Below are 23,265 nucleotides of genomic sequence, written 5' to 3' on the forward strand. Positions count from 1 at the left end.
CCCAGCCTTCTCTAGTGTAAATAAACTCAGCTTCCGTAGTCTCTCCTTGTAGCTCAGGTGCCTGATGAGTGTTAGATGAGTCGCCTATGGCCACATTTTTTCCAGTGACATAATATTCCTGTATTACGGTGATCAGAGCTACAAACAACACTCAAGATGGGGATGAACCAATACCCTGTCTAGGCTCAGTATCGCATCCTGTGATTTGTGTTCTATCCTCTGTGCTTTCTAACTCAAAATCCTATTTGCCTTATTTACCTCTGCCACACACTCTGCAGACAGTTTCAACTGTCTGTCCACCAATACCTCCAAATACTTTTCTTGTGCTGTATCCTATAGACTAACACCATTTAGTTTATAGCTCTCAATATTTGTTCTCCTTTCTTGTTCTAATCATTTGGCTCTTGTCAAAATTAAATTTCATTTTCCATTTCTCAGTCCAACGTTCCAATCTCTCACGGGAGCAGGAGATGGGTCTTGTGAACAAGATGAACTTGGAGAGGGCATGAGGGGAGATAGGGGAGAAACTGGAGGTCACCATCAAACTAGATAGGTTTTAAGTTTCTTTCTCTCCGATCATTGGGTAGAGCTCCTGACTAATGATTCCCTAAAGATCCCTGTTGGAATGTGAACAATTTCATTGACTATTTCCTCAAGTACCCTTGTGTGCAGGCTATTCAGCCCCCGGGCATTAGCCTCTTTCAGTGCCATCAATATTTCAGTCACTTCCTTATAAGTAATTATTATTGTCCTTTACAATTACCTCCTCAGTTCCAAGAAAATCAGTACTCACCTCCAAGAAAGAATCAGATGAGGAGTTTCTGAATCACAACTTTTCCCTCCACCTCTTGGGTAACACTCTACCTCATGGTTGATCAGGACTGCCCTTCCCCAGGTCACAGATGCTGACCTCCTCATTGATATCCAAAACCATGCAGCTGTTCAATAACTCCAGGAATGTGGGGTTTCTTGCAGACAGTTACCAATTCCTATCTTCTCCCTGATCCCTCCTCTCCCTAATCTCTCCTCTCTCAATTCACTATCTTCCTGATTCTGTTTGTTGATTACCTTCTGCAACTTATCACCCAGGTACTCCTCATGATCCTGGATGAGTGTGGAGAGTTGCTTCTTGAGCTCAGCAATCTTACGCTTTAGACACTCTGCTCTCTGTCATCTGATGTAAAAGTCCCCTAGATACCTCATAGTTCTAGGATGGCTGGCATCTGACGTACCACGCATGTCTGGAAGATGCCCCTCCCCTGCATTTCTAGTGTTACAAACTCAACTGAAAAGAAAATGTTTACTCACCAATTGTATCTGAGCCCAAACTCCAAACTCTGGCTAAGTAATTTTAGAATAGATTTTTACCACTCCTCTAGCTGGGATTCTCTGTCCATATGTCCAATTGTTTGCTCACTGTTCCATGATATTCTATGTATTATCTAAGAAAGTAAATGTAAACTTGCTGTTTGAATTTTTTTTTCCAAACTACCTCTGACCTGGCCCTTCTAGATAGTATTAGCCTAAAATCCCGTTAGTATCAAACTATTGCGAGAATCAATCCTTTACTCACTCCTCACTTTAACTGCTCCACTCTGCATTCAAATGGCCTGTCGCTGGTAACTACCTTTCTTTTCTCTGAAAACTCTAACAAAATCAAACAACTCAGTTATTCAATCCCTCAAATCTAAACCTTTTGTTACAATTTCAAAAGAAACATAGCACCATTTGTTTTATTTTCTGTGGACTTCTGAATAATGGGCCACATATAAACATATATTGAATGAAAGGAAGACTTGCATCTATATAGCCTCTAATCATGACTCACGGAATTATCTCAAAAACATCCCAAAGTACTTCACCTATAATAAAATACCCCTATAAATACAGTAGGTAAATACATGTGCCTCCAAGTTCCCCTCCAAGTCACACACTATCCCAACTTGGACATATATCGCCGTTCCTTCATTATCGCTGGGTTGAAATCCTGGAAATCCCTATCTGACAGCACTGTGGGAGAACCTTCACCCCACGGACTGCAGCGGTTCAAGAAGAAGACCACCACCACCTCCTCAAGGGCAACTGAGGGATGGGCAATAAATGCCCACATCCCGAGAATGAATACAAAAGCATTAAATAAGATTGTGTAAATTTAAATAAAAACAGGCGAACCTTATTACGTAATAAAAACAGAAAATGCTGGAAACATTCAGCAGCTCAGGCAGCATTTGTGGGGAGAGAATCTGTTAATGTTTCAGGCCGATGACCTTTCATCAGAACTGGAAGAAGTTAGAGATGAACAGCAAATACAGAGAAAGGGAAAAGGTGGGGCAGGGAAAGAACAAAAGGGAAGGTCTGTGATAGAGTGGAGGGCAGGAGTGAATAAATGACAAAAGGGATGATGGTGCAAGGCAAAAGGAGATGGTACTGGGACAAACATAGAAACAAAATATGGATCCAGAGGAAATGTAAATGGTTACAGAATGTCCAAAGGAAAATAGGAGGGGTGGTTAAGATCTGAATCTTATTACGTGTTGGTTTCTCAACTCTGCCTCCCTTTAATGCAATCTGCAGGTTTCCGGTGCAAAGTTAACAATATGCTTTGTGAGTTCTGATCAAACTGCAGTTTGTTAACAACTTTGAGAAATCGTACTTCACCATCCTTTATGACCGGTGTACCTGTGTATGATGGGCCCTCGGAGACCAGATATGAAGTTTAAATCCATGTTGATATCATTAAATCTCAATCATCTGATTTAGGATTTTTCCACCAATGAGGCAACGTTACTAACTGCCCTTTGCAAACCTCCAGGCCCACAAATTCAAACAGGACAAATCAGCAAATAAGAAATAAACATGCAAATAAGAGCGACTTGTTTCGGATTGGGGGGGCGGGAAGGAGGGGGGTGTGGGTGGGTGGGGACCAGATTGTCAGGGCTCTGGGGCCACAGGTTGGACCACCCACTTTCCAATGTCAGATATAGATATGAGGTCAAATTCAGCATCGCTGTGTTCTCAGAATGTAGCCACGCAAGTTGGAGAATCAGAGCTATTATTTTATAGCCCTAACTCTGGCTTGCGCTCCCATCTAGCGTTGGTCCCCTCCAGGAGTGCCTGGTTTAATCTACCCTACGAACATGTTTTATTCCTGTGATGCTCTAAGTGTTCACACTACTAAGTGACTGTAGTTGTGAAGCGTTGGACCCCCCTCTCCCCCCAACAAGTCCAGATGCCAACCCTGATCTATAATGTACAAAGGTGTGCCAGCCCCCAGCCGAATGTTTCATCTCTGAGGGGAGGAAAAATTAGGAAACTTTTACAGTATAAAGAAATCGTAGGCAACTGATATATTTTGCCTAATTTATTGTGACCACAAAATGGAGCACTTTGTAGCCTACCAGGATATTCTGTCTCTGTTGAAGGGCCAGTATTGCCCTGTACAAGCCAACTCCTATCACAACAGTGACAGCCAGTTTTTGACACAAACCAGCCTGTTGAAGGAAAGCAACAGCAGCAACAATAGGAGCCTGTGGAGGTGGGGCATTAAATACAAGCTTAAAAAGCTACAATCTGATACTTTGTGCTTTCATTTCAGAGTTCTGATGGGCGGATTTCTCTCTATAAGTGCAATGTGTTTGACTTCTCAAGGTAAGAATAAGCGTTCCCGTCTCCATTGAAGTTTGTTCTTTATCCACGTTTTCTTTGGTGTAAAGTTTTTCTTGACCCCAGACACATGAGGAGCTCATGGATTTTTTCCATGATTAGGTTCGTCTGCATAGCTCCCTCAGCCTTCTCCTCTTCTATCCCTTACCCGCCGACGCTCCCTGCCTCAATCCCTTCCCTCACGCCATTCGGGCCCATATCACTCAGTAGCTTCTCTCCCAATACCCCCTCCCAACTCTCAACACTCTAATTTTCTTCATGTAATCACCTTCCGAGTCTTTAAGCATCTCCCCAACCCAACCCCTGACTACCCAACTACCTTTCCTTGCCACTGACAGCACTAATGGTTCCTTTTGCAAAGGTATTGTTCCTCTGCCATTAAAAGATACAGTCATCACCCTGTCCTTCAAAAACCCATCCTAAACACCATAATCCTCTCCAACCACTGCCTCATCCCAAAATTCTCTTTCCTGTCTCAGACCCTTGAAGGCATCATCACCCCCAGCTCCATGTTCATCTTTCCCACCATTCCCTTTTCAATACTGTTCACTCTGGCTTCCACCCTGCTCACCTACTGAGACTACCCTGATCAAGTCAACTACGTGCTTTATGGCTGCAACCATGGCACATTATCTCTCTTTGTTCTCCTCAGCCTCTCCACTACATTCAACATGGTCAACCACTCCATTTTCTTCCATATCCTCTTTGGTGGTCCACCTACATTGTGCTGCCCTTTCTTGGTTCCATTCCTTGCTGTCCCAACATAACCAATACGTTTCCAGCAATGGCTTATATTCCAGCTCCTGCACACCACCCTGGGAGTAACTCACGGTTCGATCCTTGGCTCCTTCGCATTCCTTGCCTACAGTTAGTTCCTCAGTGACATTATCCATTGACATTGGATCAGATTCCATATGTATGTTGTTAAGTTTGCAGTATTTGATAACCTTGTTAATAGCACCTTCACATTGATTAGATATTTTCAGTGAATAGCCAATAACCAGACCTAAGTGCTTTAACTCTTCCAAAAATATCCCTGGATCAATAGAACAGATGGAATAGATTTCAAAGTAAATAAATGTAGAGCTTTGCAAATTACAAAATAAAACATGTTTGTGATGAAAGGATGTGCATTAGCACAGTTGGAAAAGAAGACTGAGAGGAGATGTGGTTTTTAAAGTACTGAGGGAAACAAGTAATGTAGATGCAAGCAAGTTACTTAACATTGACTGTCAGTTTATGTAAAAACCTGAGTTGGTATTTATAAAGTGAGGAACATTTTTGTGTTTTTGATTCTATGAGAGCTGAAATGTCTAATTATATTTGACTGTACAGTAGTTTGTAATCCACTCCATTCTGCTTTTCTCATGGATAGTTTAATTGCTGGACAGTTTGATGGGATCTGGGACCGAGGTTCTCTGCAACCACTCAACGGCTCTGACAGACAACGGTGAGCAGTGTGCCTTTTTCAGATTTCACTTAACATAGACAAGTGAATTGCTGGTATGTACCTCAGTTAACCTAAGATATGATGTTCATCCTGGGAGTATTTTCTTTGTTTTGATTTTTAAAATGAGATAGATAATCCTGTAAAGAATACAGAGTTTTAAGATTAGATTTTCCCTATCTGAGAAGGACAGACTGGCGGCTTTCTGTACTTTGTTCTGTAACTTGAACTGGGAGAGCAGCATGCAGTGATGCCTTCAGAGTTTCACTGCTCTTTCTGGGGTGGATTGTGTCACTACCTAAATGACCTTTGCACCTGGACAAATGGAAAATGTTAATTTGGAATTTTTCTCATTGCAGACTAATTTGTCATTAGGAGGAGGATTCCACGTTATGCTCTTGTCCCTGATTATGATAAATTAAGACAAAAGCAAAATACTGTGGATGCTGGAAATCTGAAATAAAAACAGAAAATGCTGGAGTTAACTCTGTTTCTTTTTCTACAGATGCTGCCTGACTTGCTGCGTATTTCCAGTATTTTCTGTTTCTACATATTATATATGATAAATAAGAGTTCTTCTTCAGTATGATTGAAGCTTTGTTTCCTCAGGATGCTTTACTTCACAGTGTTTATTAGATACAGTAGAATTGAACATGTCTGGCTGGGGCTGTTCTGTTTCTAATGCACTCTGACTGGGGTGAATCTGTGTTCTTGCTGCTTTTTCTCATGAAAGGGCATGTGACCAATTGAAAAATTTACCCACCCTCTGATTTTTGTCAATTGCCTCTCTTCTCTGAAAGTGACATTTTATGTTGGAATACAGTCCCACAGGCAACAGTAGCTTGCCTAAGCATCCAATCTTCACTTGTGAACCAAGATAGTTTTGTCAAGCTGTTCAATCATGGTCCCATCATAACCAAGCCTATTCCTGCCCTCACCTTATGTTCAAACAAGCACACTTCCAGCAGGGGTCACTGGACATCAACAGTCTTATCCTTATCCAGTGACTATGCTTTGCATTTTTCAACTGGGATCACTGATTATTGATCAGGAGCAGGAACCTTCACTGATTTGTAGCTACAGCTTTGTTTCCTTGGTGAAGAGTATATTACATATAATAAAAAATCTTGTGCAATACCACAGGAGCTTGACTTTGTGTGTGTGTGTGCATTACTTTTGTTTTTTGTCTGTTTTAGTTATAGGGAACTAATAATAACCCTTATGGCCAAAGGGTGTCGATACCTTCTGGACACTTTAGTTTGCACTAAGAGTGATTATACTGGTAAGTGAAACAGAGTTCCTCTCTTAGTTATAAGTATGAAGGTGTAATGTTTACTGTTTTTTGTAAAAGAGGGAAAGAAAACCCTTATAATGCACCTTTGTGTGAAGACATGTTCGTGTTGAATTAAATACCCCATAATTTACAAATGTTATAATATGCTTACAGATGGATTTCACTCTCAGCCCACTCTCTTGATGACTCGGTGGATACATACACCACCCATGGGTGGTACTGAGCTACATAGGGCAGGAGGGTTCCAGAGTTTGATTGCTGATCTGTCTGAGTAGCGTGATCTCAATCAGGGCAACATTTGGGGTGAAGGATTGGGGTGTGTGGAGGGGTGGGGAGAATCGACCAAGGTTACCACTACTGACTACTGTCTAGTGGTATTGCTGGAAAGTGTATTTGTGTGTGGCATTAAGTGAGATTAGGATCAAATAGCCTGCCAACATTCAACGGTTCATCCAGAGAAGAATGGAACATTGGATGAGGTATCTGCGGGAAAGTAGGGGAGACAAGGGAAGCAAAAAATAAGAATTTTATTCTTAGCTCTCTGTTGCTCTGACTAAGAAAGAAAATATACTTATTAAACATCCTAATTCACAGTTTGTCGAATAAAATATTGGGGATTTTTATGACTGGGAGATGTTATGGTCCCCTTCACACTTGATTTTCCTTTGCAGTCTGACCTAAATTGTCCATCAATGTATTGGTCAATAACAACAACAGCTTACATTTATATAGTGCCTTTAATGTGGTAAAACATCTCCAGGTGCTTCACAGGAGCAATATCAGACAAACTTTTACACTGAGTCACATAAGAAGATATTAGGATAGGTGACCAAAAGCTTGGTCAGAGAGGTAGGTTTTAAGGAGCATCTTAAAGGAGGAGCGAGGCGAAGATGATAAGGGAGGGAATTCTAGAGCCTAGGGCCTAGTCAGCTATAATAACCTATGTTTGAAATTTTCAAAAAATTGTTTACACATTTTGAACTGGTAACTTTAAAAAAAAAATGTGTTGTGTTCATAGGTTTACCACCCAAGATCCCAGACTCTGAAATCCGGGATTTGTTCAGTGAGTTTATTTTTACTGTATCTTTAAAGGGCATTTACTAACTTTCATTTGTGTTCCGTTTCACTGTGTGCAGTTTGCAAATTTAAATAATTTTCATTTAAAGCTGCACTGCCTCACAACGCTGTTTCAAGAATGTGAAAGGCTTTACTGTTGTTTGTCATTATGCCTGTTTTCTTTGTGGGGGTGAGGGTTCTGCAGTTTTTGATTGAAGATAAATTTCCTCCATTTTCCTTATTATTTTTCTTTTCTGGCCTACGCACTTTGTGGGCAATGGAGGAGGCAACTTTCCCCCATGCCACTCAATAGCTGATCCAGAGGGATGTGCAATCTAAGCTTGATAAAGCATTTACTGTGGCTTCTGCTGATAGTCTAGCTGACATTGGAAATTTCCAAAAGAATCACAAGGAGTAAATTATGTTCCCCCAATCTGTAACACATTAAAAAACAGAACTTATTACAGAATAAGAGTCAACTCTGGAACTCAGGTGAGTTGGCTGTTGACCAACTAAAATCATATGGAGCCCGAGGAACTGGCACCCAGAAGTCTGGTCTTTTTCACGATAATGCTAATGAAAAGTTGATGGTTTCTGCAATAGAAGGATCCTTGGCATTCATCCGATTCGAGCACTCATAGATCAAATTTGTCTTTGTTTAATAACAGCAAATCCGAGCACAAGTTAGTGGCGTGTAAGATGTGTCCAAACCATTCTCTTTCATGGTTTAGAATACCAGGGCATGCAACAGTCTTTAGGGACGATTTTAACTCCCTGCCCCCATGTTTCCGAAGAGCAGGGGCCTAATTTAAATGGCAATATCACATCCTGATTACGCCATCGGGACGTGCACGCCTTTTTATCCGCAGGCCTGGCTATAGCCCCTGCAGTCGCTGGCCCGCCAGCAAAAGCTGGTAGCAGCACGGATCCAGGCTCAGGTAAGTCCGTATCTTTTTTTTAATTTTTAAAGGTTTCTTGTGGTCCAGGAGGAGCGGGAAGACACTGGTAAGCTTCCCACTGCTTACCAATTTTGACTTCCACCCACCGACGGTGACGTCATTCCCACCAGCTTTGGGTAGGAGTTGGAGTCGGGGTCGCGCATTCAAATGAGGCCTAGAGGTTAAAATCTCCAGGGCCTCATGCTCCAAGGGGCCGGACAGTTTGCCACTGCTTTGGCGCCCCCCCTGTAAAATCGACCCTTGTGTGTGAAATCCAGGACCAACCTGTGAGGTGGATTTAAGGCAAAAAAGAGAAACTATTACAGGGAAGAAGGACTCCAGCCTTCACTGGCCAGTGACTGATTAACACGGAGTGGGAGTCAATCTCACAGCTTCATGTCTCTTTGCCAAAGCACTTCCATTTAAGGACCCGGATTCAGCAATTGGTCATGTGTGTAAGCCTGATAAACAGCACTGGACTTGGATGTCTAGAACATCAAGATGGCTGGTTCATCACAAGCTGCCTTTCATGGCCCTTCCTGCCACTGATGTCCACCATTTAGCTGATGAGAAAAATGAGACTTGGAACGCTGTTGTAAGCTGGTAGCTGCTCAGGCACGAGAACATGTATCCAGGATCTGGTACCGTGTGTGGGTTGCATTAGAGTTAGGCAAACAGCTGCTGCTGAAGCACGACATCTCCAACCAGTGGAAGCACTGTTCAAGGGGATATAGTGTGTGTCTATGCTGTGGTTAGAAGAAAGCCAATGCACTCACATGGTGCTGCTCACAATGATACTTAACACTTACTTGTTGTCTAACGACCAACTCTTGACTATCTTCCTTGGTGGTAGGGAGGTAAATGGGGTCATCCTGCAAATCAGCTGGCTCCAAAATGACATACCTAGCTATGAAAAATTGTTACTGAGCGAAGCCTTCATGGCAGACCCAGTAATCCGATGTCTGATCCGAGCCAGTCTGCAGTACTCCAGGGCACTGTTGATGATTGACTCAGTAGTCTGGCTTATTAACAGGACCTGAAGGGGTAATGCTGTCACTGGCAGCTTAGATACTTCCAACTCAGTACCAGATATCCCTGCATGGCAGTGCGCCAACAGGTAGGGGGGTTGTGGCTGGACAAGCAGCAGGAAGCTTACCAGTGCTTCACGCAGATAAGCTGAATTGTTTTAACTGGATAAACTCCAGCACGCTGCACACACTTGGGGGTCTGTAAGCCATGGTTGTAACTAACCTGCACCTTTAGGGCTCAATTTTAAAATGAAAGTCCGGGTGCGTTGGGGCAAAGAAAATCTGAGAAATCCGGAGCAGGTAGGACTCCCGGCTCCAACCAGCTGAAGAATGCGCACAACCCAGAGTCATCTGGGTGCACGCGCCGTTCCCAAACCCGGAAGTCGTGCTGGCAATTAAAGCCGGCGGGACGATATTTAAACAAGCAAAAGTACCTCAAAGTACCTCATTGAGGTACTTAAGGTACTTTATTTTTGGCATATCGGCCACTTAGAACAATTTTGAACTTACCCGGGCGACTTTCCCACAGCTTCCAATTCACGCCTGGTGAATGAAGGGCCGGATCAGTGAAAAATAAATTAAATAAAATTACATTTCCTATTGTAAAAAAATAAATAAACATACCTTGCAAACAATCTCACCTGCAACTCCCGCTCCGATGTCCGATATCATCCCCTCCCTTTCTGATGTCCAATGCCTGATGTCTTCTCCCCCCTTCGATGTCCGATGTTTTCTCCCCCCCCCCCCCCCCCGCCCCCCTCCCGATGTCCAATGTCTTCTCCATCCCTGATGTCTTCTCTCTCCACCCCTCCACCCCCACCCGCCGGATGTCTTCTCCCCCCCACAACCTTCCGACATCCGATGTCTTCTCCCCCCCCACTTCTGATGTCCAATCTCTTCTCTTCCCCCCCACCCTCCGCAACAGTTGATGAGGTCTCTCTCTCTCTTTCTATCCCCCCCATCTCGGCAGCCAGCCTGTCAATCAGGGCGCGAAACCCGGAAGAGGCTTTAATAGGCCTCATTAGGTTTGCGATCATCTACTTGCCTTCTGGCTTTGGCGCCCGCAAATCACCCCCCTCCCCCACCATCCCTCCCTTTTAAAATTGAGCCCATACTGTGTAAACTTAGATAAGTGGGCATGTCTCTGTGGGGAGAGAGTGTGCACTCCAAAATCAGGTAAACAGAATCTCGGGGGGTGATTTTAAACCCCAAGAACGGGTGGGATGGCACTGGGTGGGAGTTGAAAATTGTTGTTTTTTTGGGTCGCAACTGCAAAATATTCGGACTTTGCATTCCCAGTGGGAAGCCTGTACTTTTACACGCCGATATTAAACCCAGAAATAAAGCCGGGATGCAGTCGTGACCCAAAAAACAACTATTTTCAACACCCACCCGCCCCCAACCCACCTGTTATTAGGGTTTAAAATCACCCTCTCTGTGTGGATTTCCCAGCAGCTTGGTTTGAAGGCTCTTAAGAATGGTAACAGGTCCCCAAAGTGTGTCAGGTACCAGCTGACCAAAAAAAATCATACACAGCAATCAGAGGCAACATTTGAACTTTTAAATTTAGTTAATTTTGGAAAAGATATAAGACAATTGTGCATTAATAATTATTCTCCCCCTCGCTCACTTCATGCCTCTGATCCTTTCTGTGCTTCTGCCTCTGATCCCCTTCCCCACTCTCTATTATGTTTTCTGGCGCCCCTATGCCTTTATTCTCCCCAATTTTCTGCCCACCCCCACCATTTTCTCCTCTCTCTTACTCTCCTAGAACCATACAGCAAAGAAGGAGGCCATTCAGCCCATCACCCCCGTGCCAGCTTTTGGAAAGAGCTATCCAATTAGTCCTACTCCCCTGCTCTTTCGCCACAGCCCTGCAAGATATTGACTCTCTTACTGGGCTACAGTACCACAGGCGCTGGTCACCCTCCAGTACCTCACCTCAGTATTCATATGTCAGCTTGACGTTGTCAGCAAACTATCCAACTGTGGAGGACATCAAAGTCAAGCCCAATCTTGTCCCTCACCTGGCAGCGACATACACGCATGCTTCCAGCAGCAGTAGGAGTAGGGAGTGGGAAACCGTGGCCAACCCTTCCCTTCCTTAACCCAAAGGGCACTGCAGCCAATTGTAGCGCCACCACCTCCACTGCTGCAGCTGAGATCAGCTAACTCAGCACAGACCCGGGGGGGGGAATCAAACCTAAGACATGCTGCTCTGTGTATGGTTCAGACACTGTGATTTTAATTTTGATGTGGAGATGCCGGTGATGGACTGGGGTGGACAAATGTAAGGAGTCTTACAACACCAGGTTATAGTCCAACAGCTTTATTTGGAATCACAAGCTTTCGGAGCTTTCCTCCTTCATCAGGTGAGTGTAGGATTCCATAAAGTCACAGCATATATAGTCAGAGAACAATGCCTGGTGATTACAGATAATCTTTCCAACTGCCTGTTATCACACCTCGGCATAGATATAATCAAAGCAATCAAAGGAGTGGGGATGGTGTTCAGACAGAGAAACATTACATCCCAGACTACTGAATACACAAGCGGTCATAACACAAAGACAGAGAGAGAGAGAGAGAGAGAGATCCGAAAGGCAGAGAAAGAGAGAGAATGACCAGTTGTATTAAAAACAGATAACTTTTTTTTGCTGGTGGGGTTACATGTAGCGTGACATGAACCCAAGATCCCGGTTGAGGCCGTCCTCATAGGTGCGGAACTTGACTATCAATTTCTGCTCGACAATTTTGCGCTGTCGTGTGTCTCGAAGGCCGCCTTGGAGAACGCTTACCCGAAGATCGGATGCTGAATGTCCTTGACTGCTGAAGTGTTCCCCGACTGGGAGGGAACCCTCCTGTCTGGCGATTGTTGTGCGGTGTCCGTTCATCCGTTGTCGCAGTGTCTGCATGGTCTCGCCGATGTACCATGCTCCGGGGCATCCTTTCCTGCAATGTATGAGGTAGACAACGTTGGCCGAGTCACAGGAGTATGAACCATGTACCTGGTGGGTGGTGTCCTCTCGTGTGATGGTGGTATCTGTGTCGATGATCTGGCATGTCTTGCAGAGGTTGCTGTGGCAGGGTTGTGTGGTGTCGTGGACGCTGTTCTCCAAGGCGGCCTTCGAGACACACGATAACGCAAAATCGTCGAGCAGAAATTGATAGCCAAGTTCCGCACTCATGAGGACGGCCTCAACCGGGATCTTGGGTTCATGTCACGCTACATGTAACCCCACTTGCAAAAAAAAGTTATCTGTTTTTAATACAACTGGTCATTCTCTCTCTCTCTGTCTTTGTGTTATGACCGCTTGTGTATTCAGTAGTCTGGGATGTAATGTTTCTCTGTCTGGACACCATCCACTCCTTTGATTGCTTTGATTATATCTATGCCGAGGTGTGATAACGGGCAGTTGGAAAGATTATCTGTAATCACCAGGCATTGTTCTCTGACTATATATGCTGTGCATTTACGGAAACCTACACTCACCTGACGAAGGAGGAAAGCTCCAAAAGCTTGTGATTCCAAATAAAGCTGTTGGACTATAACCTGGTGTTGTAAGACTCCTTACATTTAATTTTGAGGCACCAGGGGAGCCCAGCGCAGCCACCACATCTGTCTGTGCATCTGCAATGCTGTTCTCACTCAGAAGCCCCCAATGTCATATATTTTTGATTCCCACCTGAGGTATTTCCATGTCCCTCTTCCAGCAACCTCTCTCTTCCTCTCCTGACAGATCTGCTTCACATCTCTGCTGACCTCCTAATGCTTTATGAAAATGTAAAACAATAATGGGAATATGCTAAATAGAATTTTGAATCGGAAGCTATTGCGACCTTTGTAAACATTTGGTGTGAGGCTTCAGGTTGTTCAGATACACCCAACGATATAATGGGAACTTTCATAAACAGCGAACATAAATTAAGAATACCCATCAGTATTAAAGTTTGTTATCACTGGTACCCTTTTTTCCAGGCCATACCTGCAACATTCAGTTGCTGGAATCATCTGACACACTGTCCGGGAAACAAAAATTGTGGGGTCTAGAATCCTTTACTGAGGAAGTTCATCTCATTACACTGAAGACAGATTCTTCCTGAGCATTCATACAACACAGGCTGCACTAATTATATTTATATATTATATACATTTTTAAGCCTTTTCTCTCTTTTGTTTTAACTTTCCCAATTTGCAAAATGACTGGTGTATAGCTCCACATGTGTTGACAGCCTTCCAGTACCTCACCAAGTGGCCATTCATTCTATGTGACAGAGTGTTAGCAGACTATTCAACCATGAGATTTTTAGATCGAGTGAATTCATGTACTTTATTTTTTTTTCCTTCTGGTGGCGGAACCCCAATTTTTTTTGTGTGTTGCAGCAGTGACATTCCATAAATGTTACTTAAACGACTGAATGAAATTGTCTAAAACTTCTATTAGTGACTCAAGGCCATGTTTCACTGAGGCTGATCCATGGACCAATGCTGGATCAATCTTCACTTGACATCATAATTCAAAGTTAAATCATTGCAAATCTACTGTACTATAATTTCCATATTATATGGAGCATACACCATTTTTTAGTACCACATAAGGAAAGATTTCCCTGTGACCTGCCCCCTCTCTATCATATGATCGTATATGCCTGAGATTCTTTGTCATAACAATGTTGTGTTTGTTTTTTGCTGGATAGTGATAGAGAAACTGCTGCCATGTTCAGAAGAGCATCACTGTGCATTTCCCAGCACCACAATCATTCAGAATTACACAGACGGTGTACAGACAAAATGCCTTGTGTGCTGAGGGAAGTTACAGGAAATAATGGGCCAGATTTTGCCGCAGCGGGGCATCTCGTGGCGTACCCCATTAGACAGCTTCATCCACATTTAGGTTTTAAAAAATTTTGCCCACAATGTTACTGGAAGTGCGAGCTGATAACGGTGCAAGGGCAACAGTGCATCTGGGACCTTGGTAAACGATGGGACCAACAGTGTATCTCCTTAACCAATGGGATTTAAGGATTGAGAAATAAACAGTGGAATGACTCAGAAGTAGGGTGAATTTGAGTCAAATCTGGTATAGAAATAGAAATAAAGAGAGGGAAAGAAAGATTGGATTAAGAGAGAGGAAAAGTAAGAAAAAATGTAACATTTAAAATTCGACATTTTTAAAATCTCCTAAAACAATTCACAACCTGAAGGAACGAGACTCCACACTTATAATTGTTCACTTTCTGGGCAAGAGCGGTTGATGGCAGTCATTAACAATTATAACATTGTTAAAAGGGTACTTACACTGTTAATTACTAGACTTAACTTTGTGGCGAGTTTAATGGGCAATTGATGTACAAATGCAGCAACTTCATGAAAATCACGGGGAGGTTAAGATGCTGTTTTTGCGAAGCTATTGGCAGAGCGGCGCAAATCAGCCAGCAACTGGTGGTGATTCACAATTCATGGGGTATCTCTTCCTCGCTACAAGTTGCTGGTCAATTTGCACATTAATAATAGCATGCGTCGTTTAGACGCCATTATTTTTTCAGCAAAATCTGGCCTAATGCCTTGTCAGTGTGTTGATGACCATAGAAAATACCTAATCAAAAACACTGAACTGTGTGGCAGCCTTGTAAAATACTCACACCTAACAAGTAGTGTGAATTTTCATTTTTCATTCAATGTTATCTAAATTGCAGCAGATGTGTAACATACCAGCAATACAGAAATATTACATATATGTTACATTTATTCTGTGCAAAAAGCCTGTTGATGAAATAAAAACAGAAAATAATCGTCCTTTTTACAATTAAGAACTTTGATGTGTAAGAAATGTCTCAATGAGAACAGTGTGCATTTCATTGAATTAGTATTACAATGCTGTACCACTCTTCTACATTTTGTGGCAATGTATTAAACAGGTACAAAAGCTTTAGTTTGTGTATCGATTCTTCAGTTCAGTTTTCTCCATTAACCCCAGTGAATGAACTTTGGGCACCAGCATGGAGAATCGTAAGAACCTTTTATAGTAATTCTACATCAATAACATGGTGTGATGACATTCCTTTTCTCACACTGTATATAAAAGACACCTTCTCAGATGTCTTTAGTTCCTTTTCCCCATTGTCATTTTCAGTGACTGCTCTGTAGATTGCCCATATTGGGCAAGAAGGTTCAATTCATTTAGGTTTTTTTCTAGAAATCGCAAGTTAAAATATTGTGTCCATGCAAGTTTTAAGTGTTGCTTTGATGCCCAGTAGGTGTTTAGGCAGCAGAAGGACAGTCACAGTAACTCTCATGTCCTTAAAACCTACCTCTTTGACCAAGCTTTTGGTCACCTGTCCTAATGTCTCCTTCTTTAGCTTGGTGTCAATTTTTGTTTGATTATGTTCTTGTGAAGCGGCTTGGGACATTTTACAACATTAAAGGCGCTATATAAATGCAAGTTGTTGATGTACTATTCAAGCACATCCTGAACACATGTTCATTCTGCATCAGTTTTTCCCTGAGACTCTAGAGGAAGTTGCCACTCGGAAATTATTCTGAAGTGGATGAAATTCAAAAGGCCTAAAAAAAAGCCACTGGAGTTGATCTTGGCACCAACCCAGCATACCAAGAACAGGTGTAGAGACGGCCAGACAATCCTCATTTTGACATGGTAGGCCAGGTTTCATGCTACTTCCACTTCAAGGAGCCATCCTGACTCAATACCATCCGGTTTCAGTTGGATTTTGCACCAGATATTCTACTCAGCTTTAGCATCTCTGACCATTCCGATAAGTAGACCTTGCATCTCTACAAACTGTAGTATGTCTTTACCTGCTCAATATCTAGGTAACGATAGAGAGACGCTGGGGTCAAACAGAGAACCTTTGCCACCATGCTCTGGCTTATTGGAATATACAACCACATGATTCTCCTCGTCTTCAGTAGGGAGATTGAATGTGCACTCTATCAGACCAAGATTTGGGCTATAAACTGACAATTTATTTAACACAACAGATAAACCGTTTCAATGCAAACCATAAATTTACAGTAATTTAGAACCTTGACTTCTTGAATGTTCAAAAAAACAAAAATGTTTCTTCTAAGCTATCTCTGAACATAAATTGATCCTTGAAAACATGTGCTTACTTCTTAAACGGCAAAAACACTGCCTCAGAGTTGGACTAGCCCAGTCGCCCTACTGACCTTAGATTGCCTAACTGGACTCAGGTAGTCCCAATATATCGGCAGTTGGGGGCTTCTGGCCACCAAGATGTCCATCAGTTTGAGTACAATGAGTCATTGGCACTCCCATCCTTGCATATGCCTTCAGCCCAAACACAGCTGTACATCAAAACCACTACTCCAGGATATTTAGAATTCAGTGGGATAGTTTCATTCATTCACCTGTGCCAAAATAGCGACCCATCTGAACAGTGGTGAAAGAAAGAGATAAAGGCATTTGAATTTAAAAATTTAATGTGACACAATCAGGTGTACGTTTGAATTGGAAGATTTTTATATTTGAGCAAGTATTTTTGAAAAAATTGTATTGCAGTATGTTCTATTTTGAGAAAAAATTGCTCTTTGACTTTGTGAATATGATCAAGTATGTATATCAAATTCTAAAAGTTGTGAGGGAGGAGATAAAGTTTACAAATTCCACTTTCATCACTGGCTGACAGTCATCAGTCTACTTTGGCACCAAAGACCCAAACCAAATGTTTGGTACCAGAGTTCCACATCAAATTCATCAAAGCCAAAGTCCTTGGCATCAATGTTAGAAAATATCTTATCATTGCCAAATCAGCCATGACATGGTTTTTGGCACAGATGAGTCAACATTGACACAGAGAGATCTGACCAGATTTTGCATTTAACTAGTAAGCCACAAGAGAACCTTAAACTCCAAGATGATTAAGATCCTGAAAGTACAGATCATTGAAATTACAGCCAAGGAAAGTGTCTGTCTTGTGCATTCTCTAGAAACTGGTATTGCCGATCTTTTCATGATTCCTGATGCCCTCTGTACTCTCACCTAGGATTTATGGCAAGAGTTGAGTTGGATTTTTCCATTTCCAGCAGGAGCACACCGTATTTACAGGGACACTGATATCCTGCATATTATGGCCCCAGCAGACTTTTGTTGTCTTCAAACAACAAATAAATATAAGCAACTATCGTTTTGGTGCTAGAACCCTGAAAAGGAGTCTAAACGGTTGTATGCATATCTAAGAACATTCTTGCATTGTACACTCCAGATGCAATTAACTTGTTATTTGTTACACTAGGAAGAGTTTTCGCACCATAAGATGGCTTGGATTCAGTCTACAAAAAGCACAGATGACAATGAGTGATCTTTATCTCTCTTGGATCAAAGAATTCTAGAGCGCTTATCTGTGGCAGAAAGACACTAGCAGGGGCGGCCTTAGAGTCCAGAACAAAAACAAAATACAGCGGATGCTAGAAATCAGAAATAAAAACAGAAAATGCTGGAAAACACTCAGCAGGTCAGGCAGCATCTGTGGAGAAAGAAACAGAGTTAACATTTCAGGTTGATGACCTTTCAGCAGAGCTGCCTGACCTGCTGAGAGTTTTGCAGCATTTTCTATTTTTATTTTAGAGTTCAGAGCATACCCATAATATTGTTGCTATTATTGGCTGCATGTTTATGGTCTCCAAGAGAAGCTGCAGACCAACATCATAGAGATATCCTTCAATGTTAAGAATCTATTTAGTGAGCAGACACAGCAACTGCTGGCAGTTCACCAAAGAACAGCAGAAGCTCGAGGTAATTGCTGACACAGTTCAAATGGAAAAAAAACCTAATCCCAAAGGAGCAGCTTGCCCGGTCCAAAGGCCAAGACGAGGCCTTAACCAGCTCCAATTCCAGTCTTTAAATTGCCATGGATTGCCCTCCCCACCACACGCACTGGCCTCCCCCATCACCACAGATAACTGGATCAAGAAACTATCCAACTGGGCTATCCTTTACACTAGAGACAAGGATATGTAAATTTTGGAGAATTATCTGACCAGGCAATTTAAGGAGCTCCAATTCAGAGACCAATCTTTCAGCATAATGTCAGCACTGTTTTGTTCGTAACAGGTTTATGGAGGAATCAGATACTCGGGAGACTGGCTATCCCCAATGGACTTAAAAAAGACTTTTTTGTAACACAGTAAATTCTGGTTGCACATCCAAAAGTAAAGCTGTAGGTACCAGCTGCTCCTGTTTAGTCTCTTTAGCTGATTTATACTACAACTATGGCATCTGTAGGAAGCAGTTTCAATTCACACCATTGTTGCAGTCTTACTGTAAATGCCACCTGAATCGTGTGTCTGAGCTCAACTTGACACCAAAATATAAGTAAAGTGAGACTTTCTAGAGGGAGATGTGTCCCTTGGCTTCACCTCAGGATAAGTTTGGACTTTCACATCTGACTTACAATCCAAATTTAGCACTGGTGGGAAATGTTTTACATAGAATTTACAGCAGAGAAACAAGCCATTCGGCCCAACTGGTCCATGCCGGTGTTTATGCTCCACGCAAGCCTCCTCCCTCCTTCAGCTAACCTATCACCATAGCCTTCTATTCCTTTCTCCCTCACGTGTTTATCTAGATTCCCCTTAAATGAATCTATGCGATTCGCCTCGACTACTACTTGTGTTAGCGAGTTCCATATTCTCACCACTCTCTGAGTAAAGAACTTCCTCTTGAATTGCGACAAAATACAAGACATTAATAAACTGGCAAAATGGGAGTGTAATTGGCAAATGAATTTCAATATAGATAAGTGTGAGGTGGTACATTTTGGTAAGAAGAATAAGGAGGCCACATACTCCTTGGAAAATAAGAGTCTAAATGGGGTAGAGAAGCAAAGGGAACTAGGGGTACAGATGCATCAATCACTAAAAGTAGCGACGCACGTTAATAAGGCCATAAGAAAAGCAAACCAAGCACTGAGGTTCATTTCTTGAAAAGGAGGTAAGTTATGTTAAACTTGCATGGAACCTTGGTTAGACCACACTTGGAGTTCCATGCACATTTCTGGTCTCCATAATTATAATAAGGATAATAGAGGCACTAGAGAAGATTTACAAGGATACCAGAACTGAGAGGTTATACCCATCAGCAAAGGCTGAACTGGCTGGTGTTCTTTTCTCTTTAAAAGAGAAGGTTGAGGGGTGACCTGATAGAGGTCTTTAAGATTATGAAAGAGTTTGATAGGATAGACTTATAGAAAATGTTTCCACGTGTCGAGGAGACCAAAACTAGGGGCCATTAATATAAGATAGTCATAAATAAGAACAGAAAATGCTGGAAACACTCAGCAGGTCAAACACTATCTGTGGGGAGAGAAACAGAGTTAACATTTCAGGTGGGTGACCATTTTGCTTTTGGATGATGGGGCAAATCAAGTTCTATGAAGGAACTAGGTGGCCCCAACCACCAACTCCATCCCTCTTCTTGACCACTGTCTGAGACCATTCACAACCTTGACGTCCTATTTGACCCTGAGATGAGCTTCTGACCACATATTCACTCCATCACCAAGACTACCTACTTCCACCTCTGTAACATCGCCTGTCTCCGTCCCTGCCTCAGCTCATCTGCTGCTGAAACCCTCACCCATGCCTTTCTTACCTCTAGACTCGCCGGCCTCCCACCTTGCACCCTCCGTAAACTTGAGCTCATCCAAAACTCTGCTGCCCATATCCGAACTCACAGCAAGTCCCACTCACCCACCACCCATACGCTCGCTGATCTACATTAGCTCCTGGTCCAGTAACGACTCCTATTATAAAATTCTCATCCTTGTTTTCAAATCCTTCCATGGTCTCGCCCCTCCCTATCTCTGTAACCTCCTCCAGCCAACAATCCTCTGAGATCTCTGCGCTCCTCCAATTCTGGCCTCTTGCGCATCCCTAATTTTAATCACTCCACCATTGGCGGCCGTGCCTTCAGCCGTCTAGGCTCTAAAGTCTGGAATTCCCTCCTTAAACCTCTCCGTCTCACTCCTCCTTTATGACGCTCCTTAAAACCTATCTCTCTGACCAAGCTTTTGGCCACCTGTCCTAATATCTCCTTATATGGCTCGGCGCCAAATTTTGTTTGAAGCGCCTTGGGATGTTTTACTGTGTTAAAGGTGCTATGTTTGTTTGAAGTAATTTTACAACACCAAGTTATAGTCCAGCAATTTTATTTTAAATTCACAAGCTTTCGGAGGCTTCCTCCTTCCTCAGGTGAACATTGTTGGAAACGTTGTTCCAACAACGTTCACCCGAGGAAGGAGGAAGCCTCCGAAAGCTTGTGAATTTAAAATAAAATTGCTGGACTATAACTTGGTGTTGTAAAATTGTTTACAATTGTCAACCCCAGTCCATCACCGGCATCTCCACATCATGTTTGAAGTAAGCCAGAAGGACTGAACCGCCCTTTCAAATTGCATGTTTTATTACATTCTTAAAATTATGTCATAGAATCATACAGCACAGAAGGAGGCCATTCGGCCCATCGTGCCTGCGCCAACTCTTTGAAAGGGCGAGCCAATTAGTCCCAATTTTTTTTTTCCATTTCAAGTATATATCCGATTCCCTTTTGAAAGTTACTACTGACTCTGCTTCCAACACCCTTTCGGGCAGTGCATTCCAGATCACATCAATTAAATTGCAACGATTGCAAGTCTTGGCAGCCCTGGTAGCCAGGATTGTGTCTGCCCCACCAATTGCTGAGGGTAGTCTGCCTTGTACGATGCTCTTCGCCCACTAGAGGACACGGGGGGGGGGGGGGGGGGAGAGAGAGAGAGAAACAAAAACTGGCCGTCGAAAGACGCCGAGGATCTGCTCAGCGGCTCACCGAGGCCGGCGAGGACTATGTGCAGCGCTCCGGGCGGGGGGGAGCCCCGCAGCCTGGTGCGGGAGATCGAGCTGAACGTGCTCGAGTGTAAAGTCTGCTTCGAGCGGTACGGCAGCAGCCCGCCCCGCCGACCGTGCGCCCTGCCGTGCGGACACGCCGTCTGCCGGCACTGCGCCTCGGCTCTGTGCCGCCGCCAGCAGCCGGCCGACGGCCAGCTCCAGTGCCCCTTCTGCCGCCGGACGGGGCCGCTCTCGCAGGCCGCCGACTGCCTGCCCCTGCTGCAGCTGGCGGAGCTACTGGGCGGAGGAGGAGGTGATGGAGGAGGAGGAGGAGGGGACGCCGCTGAGGTGGCCGGCGGACGCTGGCCGAAGCTCGAGACCGTCTTCGGGGGCTGGGGCCAGCTGGTCAACCCCAGGGGGCTGGCGGTCTGCAGGAGGTCGGGGGCCGTGGCCGTGGCCCAGGACGGGGAGCAGCGGGTCCGGCTCTTCGACCGAGGGGGGCGCGCCGCGGGGCTGGGGTTCGAGTCGGCCCCGGAGCACATCCGATACCCGCTGGACGTGGCGCTGGCCGGGGGCGGGCGGCTGCTGGTGGTGACGGACGCCGGCGACTGCTCGGTCAAGGTCTTCGCCTCCGGGGGCGGGAGCGGCGGTGCGGCGTCGGCGGTGATCCGAGGGGCCTTCATCCTCCCCTGGGGAGTGGACGCCGGCTCCTCCTCCTCCTCCTCCTCCCCCGACCAGGTCGCGCTGACGGACGCCGGGCGGGGCTCGCTGCTGCTGCTCACCCTCCAGCTGCCGAGCGGGGCCCTGCTGAGCCAGGAGAGCGTCTGCGAGCGGCTGCGCTGCCCGAGAGAGGTCGCCGTCTGCCCGCTGGACGGCTGCATCCACGTGGTGGAGCACCTGCGGCCCGGCGCCCGGCTCAAGACCTTCAACCGCCGCGGGCAACTCGTCCGCCAGCTCGACAGCTTCGCCCTGAGCCTGCCCGGGCCCGGGTCCGGGGGCGGGCTCGTCCCCTCGGGCCTCACCGCGATCGCCGTCGACGGTCAAGGCAACGTGCTGGTGGCGGACGGGGAGGGCCGGGCCGTGCTGAGCCTGGGCACCCTGGACAAGGCGCAGCGCAGGACCGTCATCGAGCGCGGCCTGTGCCGCCCCCTGGCCCTGGCCTGTGCCGGAGACGACACGTTGATCGTGTTGGACGGTGGAGATCACACCTGGAAAGTGTACACGACTCGCTGAACTCCCGCACGGAGGAGGAGGAGGAGGAGGAGGTTCCCCCCACCCACCCTGCCCGTGGAGCAGCGACCAGAACGGCCCACCTCAGCCCGCTGTGACCCACCTCAATCAAAGAGCGAAATACCCGCGGATGCTGGAAATCTGAAATTAACAAAAAACACTTGGAACAGATGCCCAGCAAGTCAGGCGGCGCCTGTGGAGACAGCAGCAAGAGTGAAACGTCCCCGACCTGATCATGCTCAAGACGACATCGATTGAAGGGTTTTATTCGAATTATAGTGCACTGCCCGGAGACATCCAATTTAAAGGACATTTTCAAAAATAAAAGACTGGAATGAAATTATTATTTTTTTGGTCTGTTTTCACTTTTTTTTGGACAGGTTTTCACTTTTTTTTGGACAGGTTTTCACTTTTTTTTGGACAGGTTTTCACTTTTTTTTGGACAGGTTTTCACTGGTTATGAAAATACAACGATTGTGCACATTAAAGAAAGCTTTACTGTGAATCTTAACGAATTTAGATACGGGGGAAACGAACCTTTAAAACGGAAAGCCCAATCAAGGTTGTTCCACTGGTATCAGCCTTTCTGGCTGTAACATCATTGGTGGCCTCTATCCTGCTGAAACTCTCCTCCATGCTTTTTGTTACCTCTCAACCCGACTATATCCCAGTGCTCTCCTAGCTGGCCTACCACCTTTCACTCTGCATAAACCTGAGCTCATTCAAAACCCTGTTGGCCGTATCCTACCTAACTCGCACCAAGTCCC

General features: G+C 44.6%; 2 protein-coding genes across 3 annotated transcripts in view; both read left to right on the top strand.

Moving 5' to 3' along the window:
• Positions 1-15,359, top strand: part of LOC137336295 (probable thiopurine S-methyltransferase) — a 31,898-nt gene extending 16,539 nt beyond the window's left edge. Inside the window, exons 5-9 of one of the 2 annotated variants that reach the window (XM_068001650.1) lie at positions 3,596-3,648; positions 5,039-5,113; positions 6,307-6,392; positions 7,423-7,467; positions 13,406-15,359. In XM_068001650.1, coding sequence (XP_067857751.1) covers positions 3,596-3,648; positions 5,039-5,113; positions 6,307-6,392; positions 7,423-7,467; positions 13,406-13,530 — 384 coding nt within the window. In that variant the 3' untranslated portion in view covers positions 13,531-15,359. The other variant, XM_068001651.1, reaches the window with a different exon arrangement.
• A 5,851-nt stretch (positions 15,360-21,210) lies between these two features.
• Positions 21,211-22,838, top strand: LOC137336321 (E3 ubiquitin-protein ligase NHLRC1-like). Its single transcript, XM_068001652.1, has one exon. It carries the CDS (start codon positions 21,287-21,289, stop codon positions 22,499-22,501), a length of 1,215 nt encoding a protein of 404 aa, XP_067857753.1. The 5' UTR covers positions 21,211-21,286; the 3' UTR covers positions 22,502-22,838.
• Positions 22,839-23,265: the final 427 nt, after the last annotated feature.

This window comes from Heptranchias perlo, chromosome 2, assembly GCF_035084215.1.
Source record: "Heptranchias perlo isolate sHepPer1 chromosome 2, sHepPer1.hap1, whole genome shotgun sequence".
Taxonomy (NCBI): domain Eukaryota; kingdom Metazoa; phylum Chordata; class Chondrichthyes; order Hexanchiformes; family Hexanchidae; genus Heptranchias; species Heptranchias perlo.